Genomic DNA, 26,782 nt, shown 5'->3' on the forward strand with positions numbered 1-26,782 from the left:
CCAACAGTCCTGGCCTGGGTATCCTGGGAAAGCTGTCTCATCAGATGTCATCTACGTCAGTTCTGGGAAATCTTTACTTTCAAGTCACCAGATGATGTGCAGGTCCAGTCAGGGTTCTGTACTTTCTTTAGGTGTGTCGCATGAATCCAAGAGTCTGTTCCTTGGATTCTGGTGGCATAAGGGTTGGTTAGCAGTACCTGATAGGGGTCCTTCCAGCAAGGTTGAAGAGAGTTTTTCTAGAGGTGTCTCTTCCAATAGGTAAAATCACCAGGTTGCACGGTGTGATGGTTAAGGTTTTTGTCTCCCAAGAGTACACTGTGAAAAGATTGCTCTAATAAAACATGGTTATTTTATTTTATTTTTTAATGCTAATGTTACAGTTTAATGAACTGTGTTTAGTGCTTTACATAATTGATCTTGTCTAATCTTTGTAAAAAAAGTCTGCAAAGTAGACATTATTAGCCCATAGTACAGAAGACAACACTGAGAATGGGATTCTTCTACTCAACTGGCAGGTGGAGATTGAGTTTGATGCCAGATCTGACTACCGAGCCAGTGATCTTAACTCTTCACTCTGCTGCCTTTCACAGCCATGTGCTTGGGACTTCAGTTCCTACTTGTTATCTTCACTTCTCCAAATCAGTCCCTGGGTTTTCAGCTAAATCCCACAGCCAAACCTCTGGTTGACTGAAAAAACAAATCAACCAACAACCAATGGGAAATCATCTTGCAATAGGCCAACGGAGATCTTGACAGGCATTTCATCCAAGATTGAAAAATAACCAAGGTTGTAAGAATTGGATGTCAGCAACAGAAAGACATTTTGAATTGAGACAGTGATTTTAGTTTCTTCATGGCATAATGGTAGAAATTATTCTTAAATAGAACACCTCCTAAGATAATATAGGTCAGTAGTTTTTTGTATTCAGGTTTAAGTGCTTCAGGGAAGGTGCCAGGTGACCATCAAGCATATGACCTGAAGCCATCTCCCCACATCCCTTCACAATAACACTCTAATATTTGGTGGCTATAAGGCACTTTTAATTTGGAATCTAAACAATGTCCTTAACAGAAGCCTGTCTTATTTGCAAGGCTCCCTGAAGAAGACAGTGGGTGAACTGCATGCTGCCAATTCTGCTTCTGTGGTCACAGCCCAGACCTTGCCATTGCCTGAAACTGCTCCTTTTAAGAAATCCCACCTGCTATCCACATGCTTGCATTCCTCTTCTCCCCGCTCACTAAATCTGTTTGTTCTTCAGCTGCCTCAAGGCGCCAAGATGTCAACTGCTGTAATCTAATCAGCATTCCCGGTTTGCTTTCTGACACAGCCTGGAATCCATGGTCAATCTCTATTATGGTTTCTTATCAAGAATTCTCAACTCCCTGGTTTTTCCTCTGCATATGCTCTATGGTTCACACCTCTCTGTTGGTCTAGCAGTCTCCACTCTCTTCTGCACAGTAGAGATGATTACATAACCTTAATGAATGACAGTGACTCCACCAAAAGATCTGGTTCCTGGCAACTTCTAAGGGTACCAGTGCTACTCTTTAGGTCTATTATTTTAGGTACTTTTCTTTCCTGCTCCCCTTTGTTGGCTGTTTCTGACCTCACATCTCTCCTTTAAGCCCATTCCCCAAAACATGGTTATTTTTAATAGAAGCAATTATGCCTTTGTGATATTGGAGTATCTCTCCCTTTGTAAGCTGTAAGTCAAAAGAAGCAGGAGACAAGTGCCTTGAGAATCCTGTGACTCTCTCACAGGGTGAGGGTTCCAAAAGTGGTGGATCTAAGATTTAGAAGGACCAACAGCAGTGCTTTTAGAAATACACCATTCATCCATCAGCAGACACTTAGGGTGTTTCCATATCTTGGCTATGATGAATAATGCTGCAATGGACAAGAAAGTACAGATATCTCTTCAGAATATGGATTTTTATTCCTTTGGATGTGTTCCCAGCAGTGGGATGGCTTGATCATATGGTAGTTCTATTTTATTTTTTTGAGGAACCTACATACTGTTTTACACAATGTTATACCAATTTACATTCCCATCAACAGTCCTTTTCTCTACATCTTCATCAACATTTGTTATCTCTTTTCTTTTTGATAATAGCCATTCTAATAGACATGAGGTGATATCTCATTGTGGTTTTGAGTTGCATTTCCCTGGTAATTAATGATGTTGAGCACATTTTCATGTACCTGTTGACAATTTATTGACAATTTATGTATATTCTTTGGAAAAATGTTCAGGTTTTTTGCCATTTTAAAATCAGATTTTTTTTGTTGTTTTGCCATTTAGTTGTATGAGTTCCTTATATATAGATACTTCAGATATTAACCCCTTATCAGGTACACAGTTTGCAAATATTTTCCCCCATTCTGTAGGTTTCTTTTTCATTCTATTTCCTTTTTGTGCAAAAGCTTTTAAGTTGATATTGTCACCCTTTTTTAATTTTGCTTTTGTTGCTTGTGCTTTTGGTGTCAAGTCCAAAAAAGTTATTACCAAGACCACTGTCAAGAAGCTTTTCCCCTTTGTTTTTTCATAGTAGTTTTATGGTTTAAAGTATTAAATTTAAGCCTTTCATCCATTTCTACTCAATCTTGGTGAGTTGTGTAAGATAAGAGTTAATTTCATTCTTTTGCATGTGGTTGTCCAGTTTTCCCAACATTATTTATTGAAAATGCTGTCCTTTCTCTGTGCATGTTCTTAGTGCCTTTGTCAAAGATAAATTGGCAGTTTATGCATTGGTTTAATTCTGGGTTCTCTATTTCTGTTCCATTGGTCTTTGTGTCTTTTTTTATGCCAGTCTCACACTGTTTTGACTACTATAGTTTTGTAATATAGTTTGAAATCAGGAAATGTAATACCTATAGCTTTGTTCTGCTTTTCTCAAGATTATTTTGGAAATTCAGGGTCTTTTGTGGTTTATGAATTTTAAGATTGTTCTTAGGCACACTCATGTATATATAAATGAATTTTCATAAAGCAATTCTTACCCATACTGCAATGCAAAAAAAAAAAAAAGATTGTTCTTTCTATATATGTGACAAATGTCATTGGAATTTTGTTAGGGATTGAATTGAATCTGTAGATCACTTGGGGTAGTATGGACATTTTAACAACATTAATTTTTCCAAACCAAACGCATAGGGTATCTCTCCATTTAATTGTGTCTTCTTCAATTTCTTTCATCAGTGTCTTACAGTTTTCAGTATACAAGTCTGTCTCCTCCTCAGTTAAATTTATTTCTAGGTACTGCAAACATGGACAATTTTATTTCTTCCTTTCTGACTTTGATCCCTTTTGTTTCTTTTTCTTGCCTTATTGCCCTGGCTAGGACTTTTAGTACTGTGTTGAAGATAAATGGCAAGAGTGGGCATCCTTGTTTTGCTCCTGATCTTAGAGGAAAAACTTTGAGCTTTTCACCATTGAGTGTGAAGTTAGCTGTGAGCTTGTCATATATTGCCTGTATTGTATTGTCTATGCCTAATTTGTTGAGAGTTTTTTTTGTTTTTATCATGAAGGGGTTTTGGATTTTGTCAAATGCCTTTCCTGTCTCTATTGCGATGAGCACATGATTTTTATCTTTCATTCTGTTAATGTAGTGTTTCACATTTATTGATTTGTATATGTTGAACCATCCTAACACTGCAAAGATAAATCCCACTTGATCATGGTGTATTATCCTTTTAATGTGATGTTGAATTTGGTTTCTACTATTTGTTAAGGATTTTGGCATCTGTATTCATCAGGGATATTGGCCTACAATATTCTTTTATTTTTATTGTCCTTGTCTTACTTCAATGTCAAGGTAATACTAGCCTTGTAAAATGAGTTTGGAAGTCTTCTTTTCTCTTAAATTTTTTGGAAGAGTTTGAGAATGATTGGCATTAATTCTTGTCTAAATGTTTGATAGAATTCTCCAGTGAAGCCATCTGGTCTTGCAGGTTTTTTTGTTGGAAGACTTTTGATTATTAATTCAATCTCCTTACTAGTTTTAAGTCTGTTCAGAGTTTCTATTTCTTCCAATTCAGTCCTGGTAGATTGTATGTTTCTAGGAAAGTATCCATTTCTTCCAGGTTGTCCAATATGCTGGTTTATGATTGTTTATACAGTTTCTTATGATTCTTTGTATTTAGTTGTAATGTCCTCTCTTGCATTTATGATTTTCTTTATTTGAGTCTTTTTTTCCTCAGTTCAATTAAAGGCTTGTCAATTTTGTTTATCTTTTCCAAAAAAAAAAAAAACCCTCTTAATTTCATTGATTTTTTTTCTATTATTTCTTCTATTTCAGTTATTTCTTCTCTGATGTTTATTTTCTTCCTTCTAATTTTGGGCTTAGTTTGTTCTTCTTCTTCTAGTTCCTTGAGATGCATAGTTAAGTTGTTTATTTGAACTCTTTTTTCTTAATGTAGGCATTTATTGCTATAAACTTCCCTCTTAGAATTGCTTTTGCTGCATCTCATAAATTTTGGTATGTTGTGTTTCTATTTTCATTTGTTTCAAGATACTTTTTGATTTCCTTTTGATTTCATCTTTAACCCATTGATAGTTCAGGATTATATTTGTGAATTTTCCAGCTCTCCTACTTCTAATTTCATACTGTTGTGGGCAGAAAAAATACTTGATATGATTTCAATCTTAAATTTGTTAAAACTCGTTTTGTGACCTAACATGTGATTTATCCTGGAGAATGTTCCATGTGTGCTTGAGGAGAATGTGTGCTCTGCTGCTGTTGAATAGAATGCACTGTGTGTATGCTTAGGTCCAGTTAGTCTAAAGTGTAGTTCAAGTCCAACATTTCCTTAATGATTTTTTGTCTGGATGATCTATCCAATGTTAAATTGGATACTTAAGTCCCCTGGAATTATTGTGCTGCTGTCTATTTCTCCTCTCCTATCTATTAATATTTGCTTAATATAGTTAAGTGTCTTAATGCTGGGTGCATATAGATTTAGAATTGTTATATCCTTTTGATGAAGTGACTCCTTTATCATTATATAGTGACTTTCTCCTTTGTCTCGTTACATTTTTCAACTTAGTGTGTTTCACCTGATTTTATATATACATATAATATATTATATATATATATATATATTTACCCCTGCTTTCTTTTCATTTCCATTTGTGTGGAATACCTTTTGTCATCCCTTCACTTTTACTTCATGTGTATCCTTAAAGCTAAAATAAGACTCTTATAGGCATTATAATTGGGTCTTGTTTTTTTATTCATTTAGCCACTCTGTATCTTTAGATTAGAGAATTTAATCAATTTATACTTAAAGTAATTATTGATAGATGAGGACTTATTTTTGCCATCTTGTTTTCTTTCTGTTTTGTAGTTTCTTTCTTCCTCTCATGCTATCTTCCTTTATCACTTCATGATTTTTCATAGTGGTATGCTTTGATTCCTCTATCTTCTGTGTATCTACTATAGGTTTTTACTTTGTGGTTATCATGAGGCTTACATAATACATCTTACAGTTTTGAGTCTATTTTAAGCTGATAACAACTTAACTTCAATTGCATATAAAAATTCTGCCTTTTTACTTCCCTTGTCCCCATTTTATGCTTTTGATGTCACAATGTGGATCTTCTTATATTGTGTATCCATTAATAAATTACTGTAGCTATATTTATTTTTTAATGCTTTGGTCTTTTGTCTTTATACTAGAGTTAGGTGATTTACACACCACTACTACAGTATTAGCGTATTCTGAATTTGTGTAGTTACTTTTACTAGCAAGTTTTGTACTTTGATGTGTGTTCATGTTACTAATTAGCGTTCTTTCGTTTCAGCTTGAAGGACTCCCTTTAGCATTTCTTATAAGGCAGGTCTAGTGATGATGAACTCCCTCAGCTTTTGTTTGTCTGGGAAAGTCTTTCTCACCTTCATCTGAAGGACAGCTTTGCTAGGTAAAGTATTCTTAGGTGGCAGATTTTTTATTTGAGCACTTAGAATATCCCACTCTCTCCTGGCCTCCAAGGTTTCCTTTGAGAAATCTGCTGATAGCCTTACAGGGGTTTCCTTATATGAGATGATTTGCGTTTTCAAAGTTCAGTTTTTGTCTTTGATTTTGACAGTTTTATTATAATGTATCTAGTGAATTTGGGAAAGGTCACGTATGAGCCTCCTCTACTTGGATGTCCATATCTCCCCAGAGTTAGCAAGGTTTCAGCCATTGTTCCCTAAATAAGATTTCTACCCTGTTATTTATATGTTTATTCATGGGCATTTTAATCTGAACACTCAAATCTTTCTTTAGCTCAGGGGGTAGTTATTCTCTCTTTTTTTTTTTTTTTTTTTTTTTTTGCTTTAGCCTCTCTTTTTTGAACATATATTATTGCTTTTATCATATTTTTTATTTCTTTTTTTCTTATGTTCTCAGAGAATTCTATGATTGGGTCTTCAAAATGACCAATTTCAGCTGTGTAAATTCTGCTATTCAACCTTCTTCTAAGGTTTTAAATTAGGCAAATATGTTTTTTCATAATTTCTGAAAGCTCTTTTTTACTGCAGCTTGTTTTAATTGAATGGATGCAGAATCCTCTTAGACTTCTGTGAAGATAATAATTGGAATTTTCATTTAATACTATTATTCCTTATATTAACTCTTTCTCGAGTGTTCAGTTCATTTGCTCATTTATCTTGATGTTTTTCTTTCATCCTATTTGTGTCTCATGATTTGGTTGTATATTGATATTCTAAATTAGTTACTAGATTTATTTGTATCCATACTTATTGTTGGGGTCATTGGTGATTATAATACTTACCTACCAGGCCTCTCCCTTCATGCAGTAGCTCACTATAAGAGTCTGTTGTGACTGGCAGATTTCAGGACATGTGGGAACCCATCCATTCACCCCCACCTCCACCCTTGACTGCATAAACTCAGGAAGGACTTGCAAGGTTGGAAAAATAATTTGGTGATTTCACTACTATTCTAAGAGGCCTTCCCTCCACTACTCTTCTTAAAAAATCTCTGGATCTGTGAGTGCCCCTGAACTTCCTTATACTTCTTACTTTCTTATTTATACTGTCTTACTTCTCTCTCCAACCCAAAAATCCATATGAGAAGGCCTCTCATCCTGCAAAGACTGAAATATTCAGTCTTTACAATGGGCAATAAAATAAGTAGTCTTGTATCTCTTGTCTGGATCTAACATAAACTCTATGAGGATAAGAACAGTATCTATTCTGTTCACACTGTGCTCACTGCACAGTGCCTGGAACACAGTAGGTATGCCATAAAAATTTAGTAAATTTTTAGACATAAATATTTAGAAAATTTGTTAGACAACTTTTGTGGAACTAAAAATATTTATAAGCTTTACCTAGTAACTTTTATTCTAGAAATTTATCCTAAGGAAATACTCAGAGATGCTCACAGAGTTTTAAGTACAAGGATGTTCATGTTAGTAATTGTGAAAAATAAAAACAACTCAAAAGTCACAGCAGTGCTTATATAAAGCATTATATATTCTGTATATGGTTGAATATTTAATAGATATTCTTTTTATTCATTTATGTCTCCAGAGATACAGTTTTCAGCAATCAGTAAAACCCATTTTATGTTAACCAAAGAACAGCATTTTGATATACTTTAAATAGAATGACTATAAATCATGCCTTTTAAATTGCCATAATTTTTAGTAATATTATCTGATAGCTTTATTTATTTATATATTTATTTATTTAAAATATAAGAACAAATAAATGGAAGTTCATTTTGATGTAATCATAGTATAATGGACAGTCAGTAAATAGAGAATATTTTTGTTTTATTCCAGAAAACATCTCCTTGAACGTGGTGAGGTAAAACTTTCTTTTTAATCTCTGCTAGATTTGTGTATTATATTTTAGTTCAAGGATAATTCACAAAGGTATAACTCTGCTGTTGATACACCAACATCAGTGCTTAAGTGCTTCAGCACTGGTAATAAATTTCTGCTCATCCTTCCCACTTTTTAATCTGCTCTCAGTTTTGAACAGTAGTAAGGACTTGACAGCCAGAAGGCTGATTTATGACCACAGAGTATAATTAAATTAAATTACCTTCCTTCATTCATTCAACAATAACAAACATTAATTTCTAACCCGCTGAGCTAATCAGCTACAAGCCATCAGGGTAGGTACCCGTGGCCCTGTAACTGGTGGGTTTTTGCCACACACAGACCTGATGGTCAACCAGTTACAAGCTTAGCCGTGTTATAGGATACAACAGATGGTATAGCGATGTTCCTGCTCTCAGAAATGTCTAATTTTTCAATGGAGAGCAAAACAACATAGCCTTTCTTATGGTGCTAAATTATTTTGTGACATACAAGAGAAAGATCATCATGGGCTAGAAATACAATTTCCTAAATAATAGAACTTTGAGTCTTAAGTGGCAGGTCAAATTTACAAGAGAGGGCAACTGAATTTGAACTTAATAGGAATAGCTTATGATGATAACTAATATTTTTTAAATAGTTACTATGTGCCATGTACTGTACTGTTTTGATTCTCATAATAATATTATTCCCACTTTGCAAATAAGAAAATTATGTTAATTAAATGATATTAGATGTTACAGAGATAAACACTAACATTAAAATGACTTAAATCAGTAGAAATTTAATTCTTTGCTCACATAAGGTTAAAACCGGAGTTCCTGATTAGCAGGTAGTTCTCCAACAAGCAGTATTTGAGGGACCCAGACTCCTTCCATCTATGGCTCTGCCATCTTCAATATGTGGTGTTCAGGCTTGATGTGTACAAGGCAGCAAAGGAGAAAGAACATGGAAGATTGTGCACTGGAGGCTTTGTAAGGCTGGAAAAGATAGATGCACATCACTTCCTTCTCACAGCCAGAACTCAGGCACATGGCCACACCTGACTGCCAGGAGGCTGGGAAATGGAGTTTTGCTGTGTGTGTAGGAAAGAGAGCAAAGGGATCTCTGCCAAGGACTAGAGACCTAGAGAAATTAAGTAGTTTACCTAAAGTCTCATAGCTAATTTGCAGTAAATCTTGCATTTAACCACTAGCAATCCATTTCCAGTGCTCTCAGAGGAGTAGTCAGCACTTACTGCTTCCTATGTGCAGGGCATTTTGGGGGAAGTTATTTGATAATTTCATTCTCACAGCAACCCATTGACGGTAAGTACTATTATTTTTTTATTTTACAGATGAAAAAAACTGTGGCATAGAGAGGTTAAGTATTGATAACTTGCCTAAGGTCACAAAGCTAAAGTGGCCTTAGCTCTATAGAGCCAAGGACTATGAACCCAGGCAGTGTAGCAGCAAAATCCATGCTGTTGGCCATTCACTCTGATACCACCTAATGTGAACTGCGTTTATGTAAATTAGGCATGTCACATTATCCAGCTTTACTTACTAGTACACATTCGTACTTCATATTTTATCATACAATATTTAAAACCCACCTCTTTTTAGAAATATAGTATTCCTTAAGTTTCTGCCTCTCTTTCTCATATAGTTTGCTACCTTCTCATTTTCTTTCATTTCTCCATTTGTCCTTGTTTTGCCCATTTTTCTTTTTTCTATTAATTCTGCATACTTATCAGTTCAGTCTTTATTATGTGCCTACTATACACCAGGTTTCTGCTTTTATGGAATTTAAGGTATAGTAGAGGGAAAAAAATGTGACCACATAATTATATGTGCAATGACAAAGGAAGATACAAAAGTAGTACAGAAGAAGAAGTGATTAAATCTGTGTTTGGAAGGGATGGGGTAGTTAGGGAAAGGCTTTTCAGATGACTATAGAGGAAGAGTTTACCAAAGTCAAAGGATGCACATGTGCAAAGGAGACAGAAGGTAGTAAATTTATCCAGAGCTACAGGCAAATCAGTGTTGCTGATGCATAAAAAAGACAAGAAGATGGGAAAAGAAAGCAGCGTTCAGAGTATGATGCCTTTGTATGCAAAGCAGCTGGACTTCATTCTGGACTTTGTTGTTAAGTTGGAGATGGTATGGTCAGATCTTTAAGTCTGTTGGCAGTAAAGAAGATGGTTTTTTAAAAGGCAGTAAGAAGTCAAGCTGACCGAAAAGACAGTGATAGCAAATCTCTTAATTTTTTCAAACTAAAGAGGGTATGCTAAACTCCTGATGTATAGGCAGATTAGAGATTTAAATTTCTAAAAATAGTAGGTCTTATGGAAGGAGATGATAGATTTCTGGGCAGTAGCAATGAAGTGGCTCCTAATCCCACTTCCACTTGTGACTCACACTTGATAAATATCTGTTTGGTTTGGGATGGGACTGTTTTCACCTTAGGGATGATAGGGTGTGAGAGGCACAAACCCTAATTCACTCTGAATGTGATATGATAGCCAAAGATTGTACATTCCAGCTTGTTTCAAAATTAGGTGAGGATCCCTTAGGATAATTTTTTCACTGGGGGTAAGTTCTAAATTCCTCGCTTTGTGCTAACCCTCTGAATCAGGGATAGTCTGCAAACCTCAACTCACTAAATTAACCCCTACTGGTATGATATTGATTATTAAAGTTTGTTAGATTAATGGATACTGTTGTGATTTTTCCTCATAATTTAATGTATTTGTGTTTTATTTATTACATCAGATTTGTTTCTTTTAGCCAACTTTTCTATGTTATGGGCTTAGAAATTAGTGAAGGAGTACCTAGTAATTCACAGGGAAGAAAAGAAAGGAAAGAGATTTAGGAAAAATATTTAGTCCCAGAATGTCCTAATACTATGAAGAACTGGTGAGAAGATTGGCTAGGGGGAGAGAACATTCAGAGTATTCACTCCTGAATATTCTTTTGACCCACTCATATCTCATTTTGTCCATGACAGAAAGTCCTGCATCAGCCTTCACTTTTTTCTAATCCCTAGTTTATTATATTACGTGATTAGTTTATATTAGATCCTTTATATTTGAAGTCTGTTTAGTTTGTGTTTTCTATTATAAACAAGGTTTTTCTATTACTTACAGCCAAAGAGCTTTCTGTGACATACAGCTGAAGGCATCTGAACTTATATAGAGCTATTCAGTTGAAGAAGTGAAATGATAAGGAATTTGGGGGAAGAATTACTTCTTTTGAGAAACTGATATTGAGTGACATATTTTGGGAATCTGTACACTTCTGTATTCACAGACTAATAGAACTATGTTGTTGAATAGTTTATTGTTTGGAGAGAAAGTATAGGGTAGAAGTTAAAGACAATGACTCAGAAGCTAGACTGGACTCAGATCTTTGTTATTCCACTTACTCAGCATGTGATATTGGCTAAGTTATTTTACATCTTTTGGGGAACAACAACAACAATCATAATAGTACTTATCTTCGTATGGTTGCTATGGGATTATATGAGTTACATGAAAGGTCCTTACAATAATGCCTAGTCTAAGTTAAGCATTGTGTAAATATCCACTTTTACAGTTAGTGTGCCTTCTGGATCAAAATTTCAGATCTAATATTCTGCTCCCTGTTAACTGTGCCAGTGAAGGGCATCTCTTTAGCATGTTCTCAAGATATCTTCACACTGTCATGTGAGATAATTTTGACAGGAACAACTCGCTATTTGGACTGGCTTTAGTTAGTCCTTGCTTTCTTTCTGCTCGGTAGCTGCTACCTCACATTTTACCCAGTTGGGCTCACTTATTCCAAAGATGAGTAGTAAACAGTTCCCTGAGCTTCTCTTCCTTCCTTCCAGCCTCTAAAAAATGTTGTGAGAATTTTCCTAGTAATTTTTATATGGCAAGAGGTACCAGATTGACAATGGCATACATACAATAGTGATTTTTGTACTATACTTTTTGACTGTAGCCTTCTGTCCTCCACTTGGTAGTTAAAAAGAAGGCTGTCTTACAGAATGGAAGATAAAATAACTATGGCAAAAGAGCTTTATGGAAAATCGTAGCCTGAGGGTAAGTGAATGCTTAGGAGCATTTGGGTGAGAATAGAAAACAAACGTAAGTGATGCCATTTGGGATAGCTGTTCTGTGTCATCCAGCCACAAAAAGCATCATTCAGGGAAGACAAGGTAATGGTGGGGATCTTTCAAGTCTCCATATGAAAACAGTCCTTCCTTCAGCCTTTAGATGATAGAGGAAAGTCAAGGAGTATTACTACCTTGGATTTGATTTTGGTCATGTGAGAAATTGTTGCTAAAGTAGAAGTAACAGAAGTTAGGGGAGGAAATGATAGTGTCATCCTGTGGCTCAAAATAACCAAAGGAAGGAATACTGGGAGAATTCAGATGTGTATTTGTATCGATTATCCGTTATCTATTATGGTCTGTTTCTAGATGCCACATTTTAAGAAGATGATGGACAATCTGTACCACATTCAGAGCAGGGCAACCAGAATTATGACAACACACAACTAATAATTGAATTTTTCTGAATATTTACTCTAAAGATAGAAAGCTTTCTAAGGTTGAAGGTGGGAATAATGCAAAGTCATAATTACAGTATTTAGATAATCGAGAACTGTCATGCACAAATGGGTTTAGGCCAGTTTTGTGCAGTTCCAGAGGTGTGGAAGTTGCAGGAAAACATTAGTTCTGTTTTAGAAAAGATTTTCTAACATATACAGCTATCCGTCTTTGTAATAGGTACTCCTATGGCATATTCCTTTTCAGGAAATAGTGAATATTCAGTTGATAGATTTATAGAAGTGATCCCTGTTTTGGATAGATGATTAAAGTAGATGGCTCACATAACCTATCAATCTGTGATTTAGCGGTCCTAAACAAAAGGACCTATTTGAGGATGAAGTGTGTTGATGTCTTGTCTTCTCTCCAAAACATGTTCCTAATTTTGTCCAAAGGTGAGTTTGACTAAACAAAAATGAAGGATTGATTTTGAAATAAATGTTCCACATTCCAACTCTGGGTTCAAGAATTATTTAAAAAATTAACAGATTTTCCATTTCAAATATCATTTAGAAAAGGAAAAAAGATAACTTTAGGTACAGTTTTTGCCATTCTGTTTTAAATATAAATTATATATTTCTGATTATAAGAATAGCACGTGTCTTTAAAATTTGAAAAATGAGAAAAATCACCATTCAGAAATAATTTCTGTTAACTTTTTAGGTATATTCTCTTACAGCCTTTTCCCCCTGTGCATGTATATACACACATAGATGGTTTTCATAGAATTAATATTATTATAGTATAGAGTTTTATATTCTGAAAACTTTTCCATGCCATTAAATAATCTTCCAGTATGTAATCTTTTAATGGTTGTATACATGTGAAAATGCAATAATTTACTTAGTCCTCTATATTGGTCACTTAGGTTGTTTCTGTTTTTGCTGTGAAAAATTCATTTCAGCGATCATCTTTGTAGAAGCATTTTTGTGTTTTGATTATTCTCTTAAGTTAAATTCCTAGAACCAAAATTTTAGTCAAAGGAGCTGGCTCTTTTCTAGGGTCTTGATAAATATTACTAAATTACAGAAATATACCAATTATTTCGGTGTGTTTCATGGCATACTCTCTAACACTCTATTAATTTAATATTTGTCAATTTTATAGGTGAAAATATTATCTTTACTATTTAATTTGTTTGTGAACAAAAATCTAATTAGTGAATTAGAACATGAATATTTAGTTGTGCTTACTTTTGGTTGTATTAATTCTTTGTCCATTTTTCTAGTGAGGAGTTTGTTGAAATTTTATGAATATGTCTGTTAGAAAAGTTTTGTTTGAAACCTTTGCTCAGAGGAACCCCATCTTAAAATGGGGTGTCCTACTAATTAGTACAAGTATTTATACAATTCCACTACTTCTAAAATAATCTAGTTTGTGTTATGATTTTTGTTGCTGACTAAATGACACAAATTTGTGAAGCATCCCATATTTTTATGTCTCTGTGACTCCCTTTCTCACCTGGTGTAGGTCCTTGCTCAAATGCCACCTCTTTGAAGAGGCCCACTCTGATGATCCTAATTACACTTGCAACTTCTCCTGCCTGTGGTCTCACACCACACCCTGCACTTCAGTCTCCTTTCCTGGCTCTGCTTCCCTTTCCATTGCACTTACCACTTTCTGATAGACTGTATGATAGCTTTTGTTATTCGCTATGTCTATTTATTTTGTCTCTCCTTAGTAAATGTACTAAAATGTGAGCCTCATAGGACAGGAATTGCTCAGTGTTGTTTTGTTCACTACTATATCCAAAGCATCCAGAACAGCACCTGGCATATAGCAGGCATTTGATAAATCTTTGTTGAATGAATGAATAAATATTAGTAGACTTATTAATAACTTAAAAGATCCTTGTCCTAGTGAATAATAGTTTTAATATACTTTATTTTACATATATTAATTAAAAAACATAAAGTGAAAATGTAATTTTGTTTTGTGTTTTTATAGCTAATTTTTCACATATTGCAGTTGTTTGCATTTGCTTCCCTTGCCATTTTAATTATGAGGCTGAAGCTCTTTTTGACACCTCACATGTGTGTTATGGCTTCCTTGATATGCTCTCGGCGGGTAAGGTATTCATTCTTGTATAACTACACTATAACACTACAGCAACTACGGTGTAGTTACCATGGCTTTGCTGAGTAATCCAAAACATAAAAACACTAGGTGTTTTTATCTTAAATGATGTAAAATGTTAGTTCATGATTCATTATAGAGTAAGAAAAGTAAATTCAGGTAGCTTTGAAAATTATTCCTAGATTTTAGCTGATAATTCTATGACTTTCCCCTCTATTAGTATCCTCTCCACAAATATAGTTTTTTGAAGTTCAGGTCAGTGTAAGAGATTCTTGGCCCGTCAAAACTATCCTCAAGTGCTCTTGTAATACTAGAGAAGATGCAGCGTAATTGCTCTAGTGTTGTCTTGTTGGGCTTGGATAATTCGTGGGGGAAAATTGTCAATTCTGGGGTTCTGTTACTGTATGCAAAAGAGCTAGACAAAGTAGCTAGAATTTTGGGACCAAGTTACTTCTAGAGACACCTTATTTAGTTTTGATTGTAAGTGTCTTGCCTTAGAATATCATAATGCTTATATTCCTGAGAGGAATATACTTGTCAGTACTAATGAGGTTTCCCTAGTTATTCAAGATGTCCATAAAAGGCAGCCAGATGTTATGGATTTAGTTCCAGGATGTTTCAGAATTGTGATTTGCTAATCTTAATTCCTGGTAGTAAATCAGTACCAGAAGGATCAGGTATTCCTTCTTTATTTCTTTTAAGAGGAAAGAAAGCTCTTTTTTTTTTTTTTTTTTTTTTTGCGGTACGCGGGCCTCTCACTGTTGTGGCCTCTCCTGTTGCAGAGCAGAGGCTCCGGACGCGCAGGCTCAGCGGCCATGGCTCACGGGCCCAGCCGCTCTGTGGCATGTGGGATCTTCCCGGACTGGGGCACGAACCCGTGTCCCCTGCATTGGCAGGCGGACTCCCAACCGCTGTGCCACCGGGGAAGCCCAGAAAGCTCCATTTTTAACTGGACTCCAATTCCAAAATATTTGCTGTTTTTAAACAATAGGTGATGATTATTATATTCTGTATATTGTTAGTATCAAATGGTAATCCACCTTGGTTTAGGTAGAAAGGTGGTAATTTATTATTGACCCAATAGCCTCCTTCATATAAGAATTATAAATAATTGGTTTCTTTCATTTCAGCTCTTTGGCTGGCTTTTTCGGAGAGTTCGTTTTGAGAATGTTATCTTTGGCATTCTAACAGTGATGTCAATACAAGGTTGTACAAACCTCCATAATCAATGGAACATAATAGGAGAATTTAATAATTTGCCCCAGGAAGAACTGATACAGTGGATCAAACACAATACCAGACCGGGTATGTAGCTGTTTGGTTATACGTATAGCTAGCACACACTCACGCACACACATTATTATTATATGTCATTATACATTTGCATATATTGTACAGTTATCATTTCATATATATGTGTATGTGTGTATATATATAAAAATTTAAAATACATATGCATTCATACCTTCACAGATTTTGAGCATGGTAATTGCAGTGTTCACCAAATCAAACCTTTTTAAAAGGTGGTTTTGTGTCATCTTTAAACCCCTCCTAGATACCTGTCGAAAAGAATTTTAACTGACTTTAAGAGTTATTGATTGTCCACAAGTTATGTGCTGTAACTCTGAGATTATTGTATTTTAACCATAACAATGACACCTCAAAGAAAAAAAAAAAAACCTTTAATGACAACTTTCACACCTTGTGACAGGCCACTGGAGAAGATAGTTTTGACTGGGGAGGTTAACAATACCCCTCCCTTCACTTCCATTCAGTGCCTACTCTCTGCTCCATGTCTGTAAAACCAGTCACATGGAGAAGAGTTAAAATCTTGGATATTCTGTTTTCTTCACTAATTCATCTCAAAAAGATGAGTATACATGCTATTTTTAAATACTTTAAAATATTCTTTTAGCTTATCTTCTTTTCTTGCTATCTTTTTCCAAAACCACCTCAAGCAGATTGATATTTATTTCACTTTTAAATACCTTTCCAGAGGATAAATATATTGTACATTATTTTCTGTAAGTAACCTATAGTCTTGTCCTAGACAATTTTTGACGTTTCATAATTTTTTTCTGGCACAAGTTCTTCACTATGGTTTATTTAAATTTATCCTGTGACTCCTTGAGCCAGTTTCTTCTTATCTCTTATTTGGTAGTCATCATTTTACTAACTAGCTATCATTAAGGTAAACTCTTATGAACTTCAACTCAGATATTTGGCCTATGGCTTTCAAAGGGTGTAGGTGACAGTGCCTCATCACTTAGAGCTTCCAGGTTAGTTTAATCAGAATTTTTGAATTAACATTTTACTGACTTTTTCCCTGTAGTACAGTAGTACAAGGTAGCTAGTCCCTTTACTCTCCCTTGCCCCTCCCCACTTACAGCTGTTTTTCCAAAGCTTTAAAAGATACCTGCTCTTTCCATGTTTGCTTGTGTCTTTCTTTGTTCCAGTGTTTGTCTTGGGTTCTTGGCAGAGAGAGCCTATGTTTGGCAACTTACCCTTCTGAGATAACTCTCACAAACTCCTACCTCATTTTTGCCTCTTCTTTGATCTTACCAATCTTTCTCATCGCTGTATTATGAGTCCTGTCATGGTTACCACATGGGTTATTAAATTCTATAGTAAAGGTGGAACTAGAGCTTACATTCAGGTCTACCATGTAAGGTTGTATAATTTGTACACAGCACAAAGGTGCTCAGTTGGGAGGACAAGTGGGAACTGATATCCAGCCTGTGGTCCACTTACCAAGTCATGTATGTATTAGTGAGGCTCTGTCAAGTCAAAGGGATAATTTTTTTCTAATACAGGCGGTAAGCTAAGTGGAGATTTAAATATATTATAGAAAAGATCCTATTGTTTCCCTGTCACACTCATGTTTACTTTGCCCCCAAGAGGAAAGAAGCATTTGGGGAGTATTCTCTCTCCCCTTCTCTCTGTTTCATAGATGGTTGCTTCTCAGTGGTTCCAGTTCTTGCTGGACAGGCTTACCTAGTTTCTTCTGGATGACCCTGGCCCTGAGCTTTGGGTCCTTCTAGCCCAGAGTTTCTCAAGCTTGGCACTGTTGATATTTGGGGCTACCCTGTGCATTGGCAGCATATTGAGCAGGATTCCTTCCTTCTACCCGTAGATGTCAGTAGCCCCTCTCCCCCCACAGTGTGCTAACCAGATATATCTCCAGAAGTTGTGTCCAGTGTCTCTAGGAAACAAAATCACTTCTGGTTGAGAACCACTGCTCTAGCCTAAGAGCTTTTCATCATTAATTATTGAATCTTACAATAATAAATACACATCTACTTCAATTTATTTATGTATTTTCAAATTTAAGGCATATAAAGAGATATTCATGCAAAGTTATATTTATTTATTTACTTATTTATTTTTAAATAAATGTATCCATTTATTTATTTATTTTTGGCTGCATTGGGTCTTTGTTGCTGCACGTGGGCTTTTTCTAGTTGCAGTGAGCAGGGGCTACTCTTCGTTGCAGTGCGCGGGCTTCTCATTGCAGTGGCTTCTGTTGTTGCGGAGCATGGGCTCTAAGCACGTGGGCTTCAGCAGCTGTGGCTCACAGGCTCTAGAGCGCAGGCTCAGCAGTCGTGGCGCACGGGCTTAGTTACTCTGTGGCATGTGGGATCTTCCCGGACCAGGGCTCGAACCCATGGTCCCCCGCATTGGCAGGCAGACTTCTAACCACTGCACCACCAGGGAAGTCTCCAAAGTTACATTTAGAATGCTTAATTACATTTGAAAGTAAACATTCAATTATTTACAGTAGATCTGAATAATATGCCTTGTTCTTATTAGTGATTTTACTGTGCTGATTAAAAATGACGATAACCTTACTAATCATGTAATCATTTATTGTACACGAGTGCCAGGAAGTAAGCGTTTGGTCTTTTTGTCTCCCAAGAGACAGAACTAAAACTGAAGCCAGACAGTAGATTTTGGTGTAAGACTAGTTATAACCAAAAGGCAATACATTTATACAAGCTATTACTTCAGAAAGTACTACTAACAAGTAATGAAATGGTTTGATGAAATGTATACATTTATAAAGTCAAACAGAAACTAAGAAAACTTATTTATGAATATTTAAAGGTGATCTGAGGGAAGAAAACAATGCTTTCATCTGGAAAGTTCTCAAGATTACAGTTCACAACCCACAAAAGTCACTTTAAAACATGTACCGTAAGACTTGCCCTTTATAATAGTCTCCCAGTTCCTAGAACTTTAAACTATTGGAACAAGATATCAAATTTTACAATTTTTTCCAGTCCTGTGTGTCTTTGTAGTGCTGTCTCTTAGTATAGCACTTGAACATGGTAGTATGCTGTAGTGAAGTGGCTAAGAGGGTAGGCCCTGATACTTTCTAGCTGTGCAGTCTTGGGCAAGTCACTTAATTAACTTTGCTGTGTCTCAGCTTCCTGATGTACAAAATAAGAATACATAGAACCCACCTCAAAGCTGTGCAAATTAAATTCTATAATCCTAGTAAAAGTATTTAGCAGTTCCTGGCACCAAGATAACATTTAATGAAAGTTGGCTATTGTGTAGACCATCAGTAAATATTAAGCGAAGAAAAAGAATGCTGCCAATGATTATTATTTAAATGTACTTCATCTTTCTTAATCTGGGTTCAAATATTACAGATAGGTAACTTTTGGTTTTCTTTAAAACATGTTGTTAAGGAATATAATCTTGTTTTCCAGATGCTGTTTTTGCTGGTGCCATGCCTACAATGGCAAGTGTCAAGCTCTCCACTCTTCACCCCATTGTGAATCACCCACATTATGAGGATGCAGGCTTGAGGTGGGCAACTGATAGAATACTTCAACCAGACACACTAACAACTTCTCCTGACTCATAGGAATAGGGAAATTTTTATACACACATGCACACACACACACACAATCACTCTTATCCTCATATTTGTGCTAGAAGTTAAAGAATAATAACCATTCAGAACTTACAATACGTACCTGTTGACTTAAAGTAACCTTAATAAACCTCTGAAAACTGAAAGAAGCAACACCCAGTTTTTCTCAAAGTGAAAAATATGTCACATTTATGACTAGCCTCTGTGTGTTTATGTGGGTGTGTGTTCCAGTGAAGCTCCTAAGTAATAGTAATAAGAGTGGGGATAGATTTGGCTCATGGCCATAGTTTGCCAACCCCTGTTCTAGATTCCACAGCCCCTCTGCCTGGTTTAAGAAACCATTCTTCATCTTACTTGTGGCCAATGATTAGCCTTTTTTAACAAATAGAAAAGGTACATGAAATTTGCTATATTAAATGCTTTTATGAAACTTTGGGGTGCTCTTTTCCTAGCTGATTATGGGAACTCTAGCTTCCACTGAGGTCTGAAAGTTTTGTTTTCCTTAAATGACTGACTTTTAAAAATTATTTTAATCATTCTAGTAATTGGGTAATCATTTCCTTTTAATGTATTTTTGGCTTATTGTTAGAGGTAATATTTTAAATTATTTAAAGTTTTATGTTTGGTTGTGGAGATTGGGCATTCTGTATGCTTGAAATCCTAAGAAAAGTCTAATGCATAATTGATAATTTGTTCAGGATTTTATAATAAACCCCATTTAGGGCTAAACCATCTGTTGTACCATATTTTGGTAAGCATCCCTGTCTCTCAAGCTTCTGTTAAGTTGCTTTCTCTACATGACTACTACCCTAGATGCCCACTGTCTAATTGTTCTATTTGCTACATTCAGCTTCAACTCATATGCTTTTCAGAGTTTCTATGAATGAAATTATCTACTGAAATCTATATTTTCACTATATTTAGCCTCTATCTGAATTTGTTCCAGATTATTTTATGAATTATGCAAAGCAAATTTTATATTCTGAACTATTATACTGCTACCTACCTCTAGACTCTAAACTGGTTTATACACTAATAAGCAGTACCTGCAAAAATCAAATTGCTGTAAGTTTAAGCACATGCAAAATATAAATAGATATGTGGCAATTGCTATTCCCAAAATAATTCATGCTATTTGGGGTCATATATAATCAATGCTCCATCCAGTAAGCATTGAGGTTTTAATTTGGTAACAAATCTATTATCTTATTTAAAAATTTTTTAACTTGTTTGAATTTAAAGAGCTCGGACAAAAATAGTTTATTCTGCATATAGTCGAAAATCTGCAAAAGAAGTGAGAGATAAGTTGGTGGAGTTACATGTGAATTACTACATTTTAGAAGAGGCGTGGTGTGTTGTAAGAACTAAGTGAGTATGAGTCCTGTGGTATATGATATGGTATATTTTAAAACAACAAATGTTTTACTTTATTACAGCAGTCCTGATTCTTTAAAAATTTTTATTTTAAATTAATTCCATTAAATTGTTGCCCTGGTATTTTATTTAAAATTATTTCATGTAGGAAATTAAAATTATACTATTGTTTAAGCATAATGTAATTTTTTTAAAAGTATAGTATATTTTGCTATCCTAATTTTTTCATTTTAATTTAACATCTTAAATGTAGCTTTTTTCCATAATCTTCAAATTTTTTTGATAACTTTTATTAGATGTCTGAAATACAGATTTGAATTTACAACCAAGTGAGATATTAGCATTCTGCTACTACAGCTGATTTACATTGGATTTATAAGACTCATAAGAAAAGTTTCACGTAACTCAAAAGGACATAATAAGAAAACGTTTCTAATTAACATTTTTTCATTTCTAAATTTTGAATCTCTAATAATACATAAAATTCTAAGATGTGTAATGGATATCTTGAGACCTTTGTTTAGTCTCCTTGATTTAAGAAGTCCTTAGTTATATTAATTTTAGCATTAAGAATTTTCATTTCTCCTATGGATAATTAAGAATTGGCTATAACAGATTTTGAAGAGCTAAGTTCGTAAATTTTAGTAGCTAATTTTTGTATCTAATTTTAAGATCTAATAAATATGTATAGGAAGAAACGGCATCTTGCAAAAGAAGAAACAGAAATATCATAATGTATATGCGTATCATATTAATTTAAAGCTTAAGACAAAACATACTTCAAAACAGGGCATATTGTCACAAATAAAGATGGACATTTTATGATGACAAAAGGATTAATTCATCAAAAATATCTAACAGTTTTAAATATGCATACCTCTAAACAGAGCTTCAAAGCACAAAAAATAAAAATGTGTAGAACTAAAAGAAAAAATAAGCAAGACTTTAATTATAGTTGGAAAAGTTAACATTTTTTTCCCCTACTAGGAAAAGTAGATAAAAAGTCAGTAAGCATATAAAAGAGATGAACAACAAATAGTATCAAATAACCTGACCCAACTGACATTTATTGAACACTACAGGAAACAGCTGTGGAATACACATTCTTTTAAAGGGCATGTGGAATGTTCACCAAGAGATAACATATGCTGGGCTGTAAAATGGTTTCAATATGTTTAAAAGGTTTTAAATCATACAGAATTAAAATAGAAAACAATAATAAACAGATACCTAGTAAATCCATGCATATTTGGAAATTAGGCAGTAAACTTATGGGTAAGTTATGGGTCAAAGGAAAAAAACCACAAAGAAAATTTTAAAACACTATTTTTTACTTGAATGGAAAAAGGGGTCTTTTAACAATATTGCTGATCTAACTGGATATAATGTACAGAAAAAAATTAAACCATGACCCATACTACACCATATACAAAAATTAACTTTATGTGGATTATAGAACTAAATGTAAGAGCTAAAATTGTAAAGATTTCTTAGAACACAGAGTACTAACGATTTAAAAAATCAATAAATTGTATATATCAAAATTGAAATATTTTCACCAAAAAGACATTAGGAAAATGATAAGGCAAGCCACAGACTAGAAGAAAATATTTGAAAGCATATATCTGATAAAGGACTTATAAATATAGTTCATATAAAGAAATTCTATAGGGGGCTTCCCTGGTGGCGCAGTGGTTGGGAGTCCGCCTGCCGATGCAGGGGACGCGGGTTCGTGCCCCGGTCCGGGAAGATCCCACATGCCGCGGAGCGGCTGGGCCCGTGAGCCATGGCCACTGAGCCTGCGCGTCCGGAGCCTGTGCTCCGCAACGGGAGAGGCCACAACAGTGAGAGGCCCGCGTACCGCAAAAAAAAAAAAAAAAAAAAAAGAAATTCTATAAATTAATAATAAAATGACCGTACAATTGAAAATGGGCAAAAGACTTGGAAAGACATAATTCACCAAAGAAAATGTGTGACTGACCGATAAATACAATTTTTAAAACTAAAATACCATACATTGGAGAGGATACAGAATAATTGTAAATCTCTGACATTGCTAAGGGGAGTGAACATGATACAACCACTTTGGAGAACTATTTGGAGGAATCTTAAAAAATTTTAAGCACACATCTACCTTATTACTCAGCAGTTCCATTCCAAAGAATTTAAATAAGAGAAATCAAAACATCTCTCTAGGGCTTCCCTGGTGGCGCAGTGGTTGAGAGTCCGCCTGCTGATGCAGGGGACACGGGATCGTGCCCCGGTCCGGGAAGATCCCACATGCCGCGGAGCGGCTGGGCCCGTGAGCCATGGCCGGTGAGCCTGCGTGTCCGGAGTCTGTGCTCCGCAACGGGAGAGGCCACAACAATGAGAGGCCTGCGTACCGCAAAACAAACAAGCAAACAAACAAAAAAACCCCATCTCTCTAGAAAGAGTGTCAGAGCAGTTTTATTCATAATAGCTCAAAACCTGTAGGTAACTTGTTGCTTTTCCCTTGCTGCTTTTAAGAATCTCTCTTTATGTTTGATTTTTGTCATTCTAATTACAATGTGTCTTGGTGTGGACCTTTCAGGTTAATCCTGTTTGGGACTCTCCGTGTACCTAGAAGTCTGTTTCCTTTCACAGGTTAGGGAAATTTTCAGCTATTGTGTCTTCACATATGTTCCCTGCCCCTTTTTCTCTCTCTCCTCCTTCTGGGACCCCTAAAATGAGAATGTTAGTATGCTTGATGTTGTCTCAGAGGTCTCTTAAACTGTCCTCAGTAATTTTTTTTTCTTTTTTTCTGTTCAGCATCAGTGACATCCACAGCTCTGTCTTCCAGTTCACTGATCCATTCCTCTGTATCATCTAATCTGCTGTTGATTCCTTGTAGTATATTTTTTTTTATTTCACTTATTGTATTATTCAGCTGTTTGGTGGTTCTTTATATTTCCTATCTCGTTGTTAAACTTCTCACTGTGTTCATCCATTTTTCTCCCAAGTTCTTTGAGCATCTTTGTGATCATTACCATGAACTTTTTATTTGAAATTACTTATCTCTACTGCACTTAATTCTTCTTCCAGGGTTTTTATCTTTTTCCTTTGGAACATATTTCTCTGTCATCTCATTTTGCCTAATTTGCCGTTATTATTTCTATGTATTTGGTAATTTGGTTACACTTCCCAATCTTGGTGAAGTGACCTTCTGTAGGAGACATCCTGTGGGTTCCAGAAGTGCACTCCCCTCTGGTCACCAGAGCTATATGCTCTAGGGTTGCCCCCTGTGTCAGCTGCGCAGGCCCTTCTGTTGTGGCAGGCTGAGAACTATGGATGGTCAGGTAGATGTGGCTGGCCCCCAGTCCTGTTCGTTGCCAGGCCCTACCTTGTGTGGAGGCTACTGGCCAGTGGTGGGTGGGGCCAGATCATGAGGCACCTGGCTATAGGTTCCAGGGTGTAGCAAAGCTGATGTTGGCCTGCTGGTGGATGGGGCTGTGTCAGGCTAGCTGCTTGATCTGAGTCTTCTCAGTACTGGTACTCACAGGATGGTGGGTCGGGACAGGTCCCATGCTGATAAGCTAGAGGAAGAATTCCACGATGGCACTTACCAGCACCAGTGTCCACATGGTAGAACAAGCTCCCCAGAATAGCTGCTACCAGCATCTCCGTCCCCAGGGTGAGCTCCAGTTGCCTCCTGCCTCTCTGGGTGACTCTCCAAGATCAGCAGGAAGGTCTGACCCAGGCTCCTTTCAGATTACTGCTTCTACCCTGGGTCCTGTAGTGTATGAGATTTTGTGTACACCCTTTAAGAGTGGATTCTCTTTCCCACAGCCCTCTGTCTTTCCCAAAAGTAAACCCTGCTTGCCTTCAAAACTGAATATCCTGGAGGCTCATCTTCCTGATATAGGACCCCAAGCCCAAAGTGGGGCTCTGATCCTTCACTGTTTGGGGAGAACCTCTGCAATTGTAATTATCCTCCCACCTATGGGTCACCCACCTGGGTATATGATGAGTCTTGACTATTACCACACCTCTGCCCCGCTTACCTGTCTCATTGTGGTTCTTTCTTTATATCTTTAGTTGTATAAGATCTTTTCTGCTAGATTCTGGTCTTTCTCATCAATAGTTACTCTGTAAATAGTTGTAATTTTAGTGTGCCCATGGGAGGGGGTGAGCTCAGGGCCTTCCTACTCCACCTTCTTGGCACACCTCCTTGGAAATAATCCAATTTTAATGTAAAGTAAATTGTGATACATTGAAGATGTCTGTTGTAATCCCTAGAGCAAACCACTTGAAAAATGCAAAAGCAAAAAACAAAACGAAAAAACCCAAATAAGCCAGTAGATGAATTGAATGGTATAATAAAACCTTTTTGCTTTACATAAAAGAAATCAAAGAAACAGATGATCAAAAAAGATACGAAACAAACAGAAGAAAAACAGGAAAGTGGCAACCCTAAATCAAACCATATCAGTACTTGCAAATGTGAATGGGGACTAAACACTGCAATCAAATGTCGGAGATTGACAGACTGAATACAAAAGCAAAACCCAACTATGTCCTTCCTGTAAGAGATGCATTGTAAATACAGATACATGAAGGAAAGGTTGAAGGAGAAAGGATAGCAATGTTACCATGTGAGTAACCATGTATGTAATATATGCTAGATATGCATTATCTAGCATATTCTAAAAAAGGCAATACTATAGTGCAGAAGGGTGCAGTGCTTGCCTAGGTTTATATTTGGGGGAGAGGACTGACTCTAAAAGGCTGCTACAAGGGAACTTGTTGGGGTGATGGAAATTCCCTGTGTTATGATTATGATGGTGCTCACACACCTATACACATTTGCCCATACTTATCAAACTTTACACATAAAATGGGTGAATTTTATCGTACATAAATTATACCTCAATATAGCTGTTAAAAAATTAGAAACCAGTTTTGCCTGACTTCTTCCCTTTAATGACTCTCATGCCAGGTTGTTGCCTAGTGAGAAGTATTATTTCATTCAATCCATTCAGAAGGGAAAGAGTTGAGGAGAATAAAGTTGGCAGAAGAGCTTCTTTTCCCTGCTTTGGACTATATATGTTTTCATGCTAATCCAAGTCAATTTAAGCTGAAAAATATGAAATATGAATTTCATCAGGAATTAGATTAACTTTCCTTTAATTTGTCTCATTCTGCTATAAATGGGCCTTATGTTTGGATGGCAATACCAGTTAGAATATTCATTTATATTTTACTTTGAAAGTAGATTTTTAAATATATATTTCTGAATGTGCATTGAGCCCTTATTATTTGATTCAATAATATATTAGTTATTTCACTAAGTGGAACACGAAAATGCAGCGTACCTTCATTTTATTATCTCTAAATTTTAAACTTACGTTTTTTGAAATGATGCTTTTAAATCTTTAATTTATTAAATTAGTCTCTAAAAATCTAGGAGATATTTTATAATTATATTTCTTCTAGATATGAATGCATTTTTAATACAGATATATGTGCCTGTTTTTTTTCAGGCCTGGTTGCAGTATGCTTGAAATTTGGGATGTGGAAGACCCTTCCAACTCAGCTAACCCTCCCTTATGTAGCGTCTTGCTCAAGGATGAGAGGCCGTACTTCACCACAGTGTTTCAGAATAGTATGTACAGAGTGTTAAAGGTTAACTGCTAACGAGACTACCCTTTACACTGTGGTGCAAAGAGGTGCATAAAAAACAATCACTTTAGTTTATTTACATTAATAAAATTCACAAGCTTTAATAAGGGACCCTTAAAAAGAAGATAATAAAAATGATTTAAATTTTTCTAATTGCTAAAAGGTAAAGTATTTCCTTGTTTTCCATTGAATGTCAGCCTTATTAAGCTTGTCATATAAATGAGTAAATCATCTTAAAGTTTTAAAGAAGAAAAATATATGTAAAAGAACAATGAAATTGAATAAATCAAGGATATGTAAGTCCTTTTGGTATCCCACTAGGTGAATTGCTTCGGATTTTCCTTAGTTCCAGGATGTACCAGCTCAGACTCTTTAAACCACTTAGAAGAGACTAATGCAG

General features: G+C 35.6%; 1 protein-coding gene across 1 annotated transcript in view; it reads left to right on the forward strand.

Moving 5' to 3' along the window:
* Positions 1–26,397, forward strand: part of DPY19L2 (dpy-19 like 2) — a gene marked incomplete at both ends in the record, with an annotated part of 87,420 nt that extends 61,023 nt beyond the window's left edge. Inside the window, 6 exons of the mRNA XM_082661699.1 lie at positions 7,797–7,821; positions 14,358–14,477; positions 15,617–15,791; positions 19,202–19,301; positions 20,611–20,736; positions 26,244–26,397. Of these exons, the coding sequence (XP_082517825.1) occupies positions 7,797–7,821; positions 14,358–14,477; positions 15,617–15,791; positions 19,202–19,301; positions 20,611–20,736; positions 26,244–26,397 (700 nt within the window). The remainder of the gene's footprint in view (positions 1–7,796; positions 7,822–14,357; positions 14,478–15,616; positions 15,792–19,201; positions 19,302–20,610; positions 20,737–26,243) is intronic.
* Positions 26,398–26,782: the final 385 nt, after the last annotated feature.

Source organism: Grampus griseus (assembly GCF_964374135.1).
Source record: "Grampus griseus genome assembly, chromosome: 9".
NCBI lineage: Eukaryota > Metazoa > Chordata > Mammalia > Artiodactyla > Delphinidae > Grampus > Grampus griseus.